We start from the raw sequence: 10,696 nt of genomic DNA, 5'->3' as shown, positions 1-10,696 counted from the left end.
TTAAACATGAGGAAATCTCAGAAGCCTGCTCCAGACCTGTTAAACATGAGGAAATCTCAGAAGCCTCCTCCAAACCTGTTAAGGAGCTCTGGTAGCATAGTGGGGTACGAGTTGGGCTGCTAACTGCAAGCTCAGCAGTTTGAATCTCCCAGAGCTGCTCCATGGGAGAGAGATGGGGCTTTCTGCTCCTATAAAGATTTCTTGGACGAGAGGGACTGAGAGCTGGCAGCCAGGAGGCAGACTTGCAGAATGTGCCCATTGGTGGTGTAAATTATGACATATACCTGAGTGTTAAAAAAAAAAAAAAGTTAAAATGAATAGAAACACTGTTAACTGATGGTACATGAAGGGGATTATATTCATTGTAATGAAACAAAGTATATGATTTATTGAATGTAAAACTAATTGTAAACTTTCACTCAATTCACAATAAAAAAGCTTTCTTGGAAACCCTATACAGGGTTGCTAGGAGTCAGAACCAATTCCATAGCATATAACCACCATCACCCCAGACCTGTTGAATCAGTCAAGTCCCTAGATAATTTGGACATACCTTAAAATTTGAGAAGCACTCTTCAAGGGCATGCCATAGAGGGGCAAATGGTGACCCCCTAAAAAAATATGTCCAAGTCCTAACGTCTGGACCTGTGAAATGGGATCTTATTTGGAGGGGGGAAGGGTCTTTGCAGATGTAATTAAGATAAGGCTCTCAAGATGAGCTCATCCTGGATTAGGCAGAGGGAGATCTTAAACACAGAAACACAGCTGCAAGAAGGTTCAGGGAAGATGGAGGAGATCAGAGAGATGCAGCCACACATCAAGGAACTCTTAAGTGTCACCAAAATCTGGAAGAAGCAAAGAAGGGTTATATCTCCTGGAGCCTTCTGAGGAAGCATGGCCCTATTGACATGCTGGTATCAGATTTCCAGCCTCCAGGCCTGTGAGAAAACACATCTCCATTGCCTTACGGCAAGAATGAGACATGTCCCAGATGAGAAATGTCCTAAGACTAATTACCTAGAATCCTGGAGGGATGTGTGGGCTCGTGGGTCACACTGACATTTCCATGAGCTTGGGTCTTGGTTGTGACTAATTTGAAGTCCAGCGCTTGTGTGCACCATGAATTTTAATGTGGGTCTTGCCCTCACAAAGGCCTGGATTTGAGCCCTAGCTCTGCTGTCTACCACCCATGTAACCTCAGTATCTTCATTTCCTCATCAGTTGAATGGAGATAATAATAGTACCTATGTGAAATTATCATGAAAACTGCAAAACAGATAAGTCATGTGAATGGCTTAATACCAATGCCTGAAAAATGCAAAGTGCTCCGAGCTGCTATCCCAGCAGCAATAGCGTTGTCTGACTCTGCCGCAAGACATAGCACGCTATATATTCTCCACAGACGCTGGCCACAGTCTGGAGTCCTGTGTGTGCTGTTCCACCCTCAGATCTTCCTCTGTGGCTGCATCTCCTTCCTGTTGGCAGTTGGAACAGGGACGATTGATCTCATCTCCTTATCTCAGCATTTGAAGGTAAGGGGCAAAATCTTTAGATGAGAAACCACCACATCTCTGGTGGAAGTTCTGATGAGACTCAGACTGGAAACAGTGGCCCCTAAACTTTGTCAAGGAGACAAGAATGTTATTTTACAAAATGCAAAATCACTCAAGTTGAAATGCTGATTTAAACTCAAGAACTTTCAATAAATGGTTTGTTTCTATCCAATGTAAACAATGTTGTAAGTACTAGCGAGTCAGTTCAGACTCATAGAGACCCTGTATAGGGTTTCTGAGGAACCACTGGTGGGCTTGAACTGCTGACCTTGTGGTTCACAGTCCAGTGCTGATCTACAACACCACACCAGACAATACTTACATGTTTATAAGTCTTCGCTGATACACACAGAACCAGAAAAAACAACTCCGGGTTTTCTGCTGTTTTTTCTACCCCTAACATTCTCCCCAATTATACAAGTGATCTGTGAATTCTTTCCTGTTGCATAAAATGAAGTTAAACAAAAATAAACACAAAGTCCCACTTCCGTCCCCTCTCCAAAGGCATTCAGGACAACAGCTTAAAGTGAATCCTTTCTATGTTTTTTGACTTTTACAGACAAGGGGTGGTATTTTAGTAAATATTAGTTATAAACATTTAGAGGTGTTTTTTGCTGGTTGTTTTGATGATGAGTGGCGTTTCTGCCTTTTACATTTCATTTCCCCAAATTGGAACACACACTAAATCATTGTTTCAGTGCTGAGCCAATACTTTGCTAGGTCTTCTTTGCATTTACTGTGGAAATGCTCTTTTCTTAGAAGAAATGTATATATAGCCTTCTGAGGCCAAGGAGCTCGAATGTTCTGAATGATGACTCATTAGAAAGAGGGTTATCATGAAGTTTATGAAATTCAAGCTTCAGTCTCCTTCTCTACAGTCTCCTTCAAGACCCTGCGTCTAATTTGGAATTTATATGTAGTCTTTTCTTAAAGAGTCTCCCCCTACTTCAACTTTTTAAGCTTCAGCTCTCCAAACCTCAGCCCCCGTCCCTAGACACAGTCTCTGTGCCAATGACACATTAGACCTTGTTCTCCACTGGGGCAGAAAGCCTATGATCTGACTGATGCCTGGTTTCTGAGGAGGTGGAGGAAGAGGAAGATGCTGACACTCGGAGTTTTAAAATGCTGAAGAGCCATTTCCTATCATCTTTAGATGCAAAGAAGTAAATGACAGGATCAATACAGCAACTCATATTCATTAGCGACACTGTGACTTGAAGAGACAGTTTAAAGGCGTCCTGCTCTTGGCAGGAAGAAGGATGGATTAGCTGTCTCAGCATGAACTGAATGATGTTGAGGTGGTAGGGGCTGAAACACACCACCACAGCAACGAGCACCACCAGAATGAGCAGGCAGGCCCTGCGGTGGTGCCCTTTTTTGCTTGTCAGAGGATTTACTCGGGCCGCCCTACATAGCTTCAAGGTGATCTTCACATAACAAAATAATATAATCCCTATTGGCCCACAGAAACTTAGAACACAAGCCACTAGGACCATGAGGGGCAGACTGAGGATGTGTTCCACGCTGGTATACTCCATGCAGGTCACCTTGTCTTCTACCGTCTTGGTCATAGGGTTGAAGAGCAAGGGTGCCGTCTGTAGCAGTGCCAAGGCCCAGACACCCACACAGACCAACCGTGCTTGGCTAGTCTTTCGGAGCTGGGGACACTGGTGAATGCAGACCACAGCCAGGTAACGGTCCACGCTCAAACACGTCATGAGGTAGACACTCCCATAAGTATTTAAGTAGAATATGAATGCTGTCAGCCTGCAGAACCAATCACCAAAAGGCCAGCTGGACTCCAACGCGTAATAGGTTATCTTTCCAGGCAGGGCCAATGCGAACAGGAGGTCGGACACTGCCAGATGGACCAAGTAAATGCCTGTTGAATTGATCTTCTTCGGGCTCTTTTGGCAGGCAAGGCAAAGGGCAAGGATGTTTCCCAAGGTGCTGAGGATGAAGAGGGCTGTGTAGAACAGAGAAAGTGTCATTGTGGCCGCTTTGGGTGGGAGGTGAGAATGGCAGAGGGTGGTTGAGTTAGTCTTGTTGGAAGCCATCTCAGAGAGGTCCCTGAGGGGATAAAAAAATTTTAAATACTATATTGAATCTCTGGAGTCACACTTCTAGAATAGTATGAATTAATCATTTTGGTGAAGCAACTTGCACAAGAAAAACCCAGCCTCCTCAGAAACCCTGTACTATGAGTTGAAATCAACTCGATGGCACTTAATAACAACATAGCAGTATTTCATTGTGGGGTTTAAAAACTAGCTTTATTGAGATATGACACATACCATGCAGTTTCTCAGATCATATTGCTCAACATACCAATTGAGTAAGTATAGTGAAAGGATACACTGGTGCACACCTTTCCTGATTTTAAACTATTCGGTATCCCCTTGTTCTGTTCTAACGACTGCCTCCTGATCTGTGTACAGGTTCCTCATGAGCACAATGAAGTGTCCTGGAATACCTATTCTTTGCAATGCTGGCCATAGCTTGTCATGATGCACACAGTCAAAAGCCTTTGCATAGTCAGTGCTGTGGGTTAATGCGCTAGAATGCAAAGTTGGTTTGAACCTCAAGGTTGGTGGTTCAAGCTCACCAGCTGCTCCTCAGAAACGCTATACAGGGTCACTATGGGTTGGAACTGACTCAAAGGCACACAACAATGACAACAACAACAAACATCTTTCTGGTGTGGTGCCGCAGGATAATGTGCTGGACTGCAAGGTCGGTTTTAATCTCAAGGTTGGAGGTTCAAATTCACCAGCCACTCCTCGGAAACCCTATACTGGGTCACTATGAGTTGGAACAGACTCCATGGTACTTAACAGCAACAAGCATCTTTCTTGTATTCTCTGCTTTCTTCCAAGATCTATCTGATGTCAGCAATGACCTCCCTAATTCCACATCCTCTTCTGAATTTGGCTTGAGTTTCTCGCAGTTCCCTGTTGATGTACTATTGTAGCTGATATTGAATTATCTTCAGAAAAAGTTTACTTCATGTGATATGAATGATTTTGTTCAATGATTTCCTCATTCCGTTGGGTCACCTCTCTTTGGAATGGGCACAGATAATGGATCTCTTTAAATCAGTTGGCCAAGTAGCTAGCGCTTTTCTAAATTTCTTGGTATAGCTAAATAGCTCCTCCAGTGCTACATCAGTTTATTGAATGATTTCGATTTGTATTCTATCAATTCCTGGAGCCTTGTTTTGCACCAGTGCCTTTGCACATTGGAATTCTTCCTTCAGTACCATTGGTTCTTGATCATATACTATCTTGAAATGATTGAACATTAACCATTTCTTTTTGGTACAGTGACTAGGTGTATTCCTTCCATCTTCTTTTGGTGCCTTCTACATCATTTGCCCATAGGATCCTTTAATATTGCAATTCAAGGCTTGAATTTTTTCTTCAGCTCTTTCAACTTGAGAAATGCTGAGAGTGTTCTTCCCTTTTGGTTTTCTTTATGCCTTTCATTGTACCGTCTGACTTCGTCTTCTCAAGTTGTCCTTTGAAATTTTATGTTCAGCTCTTTTACTTCCTCATTTCTTCCATTTGCTTTAGCTTTCCTTCATTGAAGAGCAAGTTTCAGAGACTTTTCTGACATCCATTTTGTTTTCTTTCTTTCTTTCCTGTCTTTTAAATGACCTTTTTTTTTTTTATGTTTTATTGTGAATTATGTGATAGTTTACATGGGAAAACATTAATTTTACATTCATCCAATCATATATAATTTCATTGCCATGGTTACAATCCCCTCTATGCATCATTAACCAACCAAAGGGTATATACCCTGCAAGCCTGTCCTCTCCCACCTCCGGTTGTCAGCACACAGCCCCTCTCTCTCTCTGTGTCTAAAGTCCCCAGCTGCTCCATCTCTCCACATCATCATCTCTGCCTCCATCTCTGACATCACTGCTTCTCTGGGTAGAGTCTGGCTCTCTGCTCTTCTCCCTTGATGGTCCCAGGGACCTCCGCTCCTAGACTGCAAAGTTAATCACTCCCCTCCTTGCTACAAAACGTCTACCTTTACATTTCCAACCCTCACAATCAGTCCTGATAACAATTATTCATTATTGTATCACAACAGACCTATCTGCATTTCCTTTCATCAGCCCCTCCTAGACAGATTGGATACTACTCAGTGGAGAGTCTACCTTCCTTCACACCCTCTGGATCTAGGTTCACTCTGGAAAGCTTGTAAGCCTGTCACTTCTTGCCTTTGTAGCCCCCCCACTTTGGGTAGCCAATGTCCAAGTTGCCCATCCCTGTGTAGGGTTTCCAAGGCTGTTAATCTTTATGGGAGCAGAAAGCCTCATCTTTCTCCCACAAAACTGCTGGTAGTTTCAAACTGCTGACCTTCAGGTTCGCAGCCGGACTTGTAACCACTACGATACTGGGGTTCCTTAAATAGGGTAATAGATATAGCTACATTAGGAAGGTAGGTAGATTAGTGCATTGTTTAATGCAGATGTGACTAGCACTGTTTGCTTTCTATGAAATCTATGATCTGATAAAACACCAGTATAATAATAAATATGTTAAAACACATGAAATTACCATTTTGATCTTTTGTATTATTCTTTCTTTTTACAATTTAGTTTCATTCCAGAGAATTGTATGCATGTACAGCTTGGAATTTCATTAAGAAGCCACCTTCTTCAGGGTTTGAGGACAAAAACAGTATGGGGTCTCACCTGCCACACTAACCTTGTTTATACACAGGAGCAAATTACCCAGATGTGGTGAAAACATATGAAACTGTTCACTACAGATTAGTTAGTAAGCACAAGGATGCTTGTGTTTACCACCTTGATTACTGGGTAATTCATCCCTGTCAGGGATTGCAAATTTGAAAAGAAGCTTTGGATACCGTAAAAAGGTTCTGTGGGGCTGGGAGAGAGACATGTACCACCTAAATCTAGAAGCAGAATCTCTGCTGTGGTGAAACTGTGAATTGTTCACTACAAATTAACTCGTGAGCTCTGCTTACTGGGTTATCCATTACTGCAAATCACGCCTTTAGTCCATGAGCTTCTTTCAGGGAAGGATGGGTGGACAGAAAACGAAATCTGAGGTAAGGACTGTGGATCACTGCCTAGCTCAATTGTGAAAGGTACAATGGTCACAGAAAGAGACACCATCCTCCCCAATCTCCCATCCCAAGTCCAGTGTGTGTCCAGTCCTCCACACAGCGCTCCACTCAGTAACAAGTCTGCTCAGAAGCTTTGGGGAAACAGTCCTGGGAAAGATGGCATGGGGCAAATGGTATCCCCAGGGCACAGCTGCTCCTGCCAGAACCCTGCTGGCTGAAGGGGCAGATTTGGGATGTTTGTGCTAAGGGCTGTTCTCTCCTCCTTCTGGGACAAGCCCCCAGCCAGTGTCTCTCTTTTACACACACACACACACACACACAACACCTGGGGAACAGCTTCCCAGACAGATTAGAGCCAGGAAAACTCTAGAGAGCATAGCTCTGCTCTGTAACACATGGGTCGCCATGAGGGGGAACCAAATTGACATAGCAGCTTTTGCTTTGTTGGGGGGATTGTTGCCCTGTGGTATGCCTTAATAAGAGTTCATCAGTGCATTTCCTTCACATGCATATTTCTATTTTAAGACTCAGAGCTGAGATTGTGGAATGAAAGGTTTGGCCTGGTACATGAGTTAGTACTCTAGACTATGTAGGGGATGTCCTGGGCGAGCTTCTGAATCCACTGCCCCACAGATGACCCAGTGTCGACAGCCAGGTCCCACCACTGTGACTCAAGGTTGTTGCTGACCTACCTAAGCTGTCCTTCTCCCCAGGCAGAAATGGTAGACACTGTGGGTGGTGAAGCCGGGTCAGGAGGCTCTGAGGTCACAGCACTAGAAAGATAGGGTTCGAGCCCTGGGAGCTAGTAGTAAGTGACAAGCAGCCACAAACCCTACAAAGAGCCTCCCATGGACTTACCTCATTGTGACCAGGAAAATGCACTGGGGAGCCAGCTGCGCCTCGCCTTACAGCCTGTAGCTTTTACAGCTACACCCGGAGCATCCAAGTGTGAACTAAGTCCTCTCGCCTCTGCAAGACTTCAATCTGTTCACCGCACTAAAGGCTCCTCACTCTTCCTCCCTTCACACACCAGTTGAAAAAGAAAAAAAAAATATATATATCAGCCAAGGTGATCTTCCTGCCACAGGCCTCACAGCCAAGAGTGAGTCCCCTTAGCTACAAAGGCAAGCTAGTTACCAGAAGGCAGTTTCCTTGCTGTTCCATCGCGCTGCTCCCCAATAGGCTGGCATTTAGAAGACCAAGCACTCTGAAAAGTAATCCCACCAGAGCCAGGAATCTCAGAAGTAATTGTGCGCAATGTGCCAGGGTAAAAGCAAGAAGTGTTGTCTGGGAAGCCAGACGTGATCAGCCCCCAGCGCACACTGGAGTCGGTGGCAGGGAAACGCGGACCTGTCTCCAGCTTTCCTGGGGGTTGTGATGCATGCAAAACATTGCCATCCCAGATAGGCAGTTCCCAAGGGCGAGCTGGGTTGACTTGAAGACAAGTTAAAGCCAGGAAATATGGGCACGAGGTTGCCCCTCCCACCCCTCTTTTCTTGCCTTCATTTCCCGGAGAATGGCTTTCCGGACCAGGCAGCTGGCTAATTAATAAAGCATCCATCCTCTGGAGTCTTGGTGTGGCGCTGTGGGTTAATGCGCTGGACTACAAAGTTGGTTTGAACCGAAAGGTTGGCAGTTCAAGCTCACCAGCTGCTCCTTGGCTAGCCCTCTACAGGGTCACTATTGGTCGGGACTGACTCCACGGTGCCTAACAACACATCCTTTGATTAAGCCCATGCCTCCATTGCTAAGTTGCTGTCATAAAATCTGCAAGTGTGCCAGCCCACTCCAACCGAGCTTTGCTTCCAGATCACGTGTATTCTGCACGGCGGGCCACGTGCAGAATACAAAAATAACTTTATGACGGAACTTCAAAATGCTCATGAGCAATTGTAATGAAAAGATAATGGAATTTTTCCACAAAATTTTGAACTTCCTTCATAAAGCAAAAGAAAAGTAACATTGAGTGTCTAAGACATGCCCCCTATATTGTTGGGTCTGTTGGAGCGTTTACATAAAGAAACCTTGTCTAACATGGTAAACTTCCCCTCCTACTGCCCCACAAGAAAGAGCTGATGTTGTTACGGGGATGCTTGACTAATACACAAGTCAGGGCCACCTGCCTGCACATCCTCAAGACATTTACCAGTTGCTGGCCAGTCCGTTCCAACTCATGGAGACATCCTGTGCGCAGAGTAGAACTGTGCTCCCTAGGGTTTCAGTGACTGCTTTTCAGAAGTAGCTCAACCCTCCCCTCCCCACAAAAAAAAAACCCACTCAGTGGATTCTAACTTATAGGGACCCTATAGGACAGAGTAGAACTGCCCCATAGGGTTTCCAAGGCTGTGAATCTTAATGGAAGAAGACTACCTCATCTTTCTCCCAGAGGAATGGCTTGTAGATTGGAACCACTGACCTTTTGGTTAGTGGCCCTTTGACTATTAGTGTCTAATGCATCAAATCTGTTCTTGAGATGTCTCTAAATTCAGGTGGGATATGTTCAAGGTCATATTTTGGCTCTTGTGGACTTGTGTTAATTTTCTGCAGCTTCAGCCTGAACTTGCATGTGAGCAATTGCTGGTCTATTCAACAGTCTATCCCTGGTCTTGTTTTGACTGATGATATTGAGCTTCTCCATGATCTCTTCCCATAGATGTAGTCAATTTGATTCCTGTACATTCCATCTGGTGAGGTCCATTTGTATAGTTGCCTTGTATGTTGTTTAAAAAAGGTATCTGCACTGAAAAAGTCATTGGTCTTGCAAAATCCTATCATGCAATTTCCAGCATTATTTCTACCACCAAAGCCATATGTTCCAATTACTGATCCTTACTCTCTGATTTCAACTTTTGTATTCCAAACACCAGTAATTATCAATGCATCTTGATTGCATGTTTGATCAATTTCCAATTGAAGAAGTTGGTAGGATTATTTAGTTTCCTCCTCACTGTCTTTAGTGGCTGGTGTATACATTTGAATAATAGTGGTATTAACTGATCTTCCTTGTAAGTGTATGGACATTATCCTATCACAGACAGCATTGTACTTCAAGAGAGATCTTGCAATGTTCTTTTTGATAAAGAATGCAATGCCATTCCTCTTCAATTTGTCATTCACAGGATAGTAAATCATATGATTATCTGATTCAAAATGATTAATGCCAGTCCATTTCAGCTCACTAATACATCCCATTTCATTTTTGACAACTTCAATTTTCCTAGATTCATACTTGATATATTCCATGTACTGGTTATTAATGATGTTTGCAACTGTTGCTTCTCATTTTGAGTTGTGCCACACCAACAAATGTCCTGAAAACTTAACTCCATATTCATCATTAAGGCCAACTTTACTTTGAGGAGGTGCTCTTCCCCAGTCATGTTTTGAGTGCCTTACAACCTGAGGGAATCATCTTCTGCTACTATTTCTGACAATGTTTTGCTGCTATTCATAAGGTCTTTTTTTTAAGCTTTTATTGTAAATTGAGTGATAGCTTACATGGGAGACCATTCATTTTGCATTCAACTTATCGTATTTTGTTTCATTGCAATGATTACAATTCCCGCTTCTATTCCCTCTGTTTGTTTTGATATACACAAAAATACGCAGGGGTATATAATCATTTAAACAGCCAAAGGGCTGTTTCTGCAAGCCTGCCTCCTGGCTTTTCTGCAAGCTGCCTCCGCCAACACACAGCCTTTCTCTTTCCATGAATCTAGAGTCCTCAGTTGCTCAGTCTCTCCATGTCATTACCTCTGCCTCCATCTCCAGTGTCACTATTTCTCTGGTTACAGTCCCACATTCCTCTCATGCTCTTCTCCCTTGATAGTCCTAGGGTCCTCTGTTCCTTGAATGTAAGATTAACTGTTGTTGTTGTTGTTGTTGTTGTTAGGTGCCATTGAGTTGGTACCAACCCATAGCAACCTTTTGCACAGCAGACCGAAACACTGCCCGATCCTGGGCCAACCTCACTATTGTTGCCACACTTGAGTCCATCGATGCTGCCACTTGGCCAATCCATCTTGTTGGGGGTCTTCCTC

General features: G+C 43.7%; 1 protein-coding gene across 1 annotated transcript in view; it reads right to left on the bottom strand.

The window, feature by feature from the left end:
* The window catches only part of LOC102832158 (G-protein coupled receptor 183-like), a 75,554-nt gene extending 68,035 nt beyond the window's left edge, over window positions 1–7,519 (bottom strand). Inside the window, exons 1-3 of the mRNA XM_006832060.1 lie at window positions 7,515–7,519; window positions 3,146–3,623; window positions 2,579–2,791 (exon numbers count right to left, since the gene is read on the bottom strand). Coding sequence (XP_006832123.1) covers window positions 2,579–2,791; window positions 3,146–3,623; window positions 7,515–7,519 — 696 coding nt within the window. The remainder of the gene's footprint in view (window positions 1–2,578; window positions 2,792–3,145; window positions 3,624–7,514) is intronic.
* Between the last annotated feature and the right edge of the window lie 3,177 nt (window positions 7,520–10,696).

This window comes from Chrysochloris asiatica, unplaced genomic scaffold (genome assembly GCF_000296735.1).
Source record: "Chrysochloris asiatica unplaced genomic scaffold, ChrAsi1.0 scaffold00005, whole genome shotgun sequence".
NCBI classification, from domain to species: domain Eukaryota; kingdom Metazoa; phylum Chordata; class Mammalia; order Afrosoricida; family Chrysochloridae; genus Chrysochloris; species Chrysochloris asiatica.
Note: the sequence above shows the minus strand (reverse complement) of the source record. Positions and strands in the feature narration are given on the sequence as shown.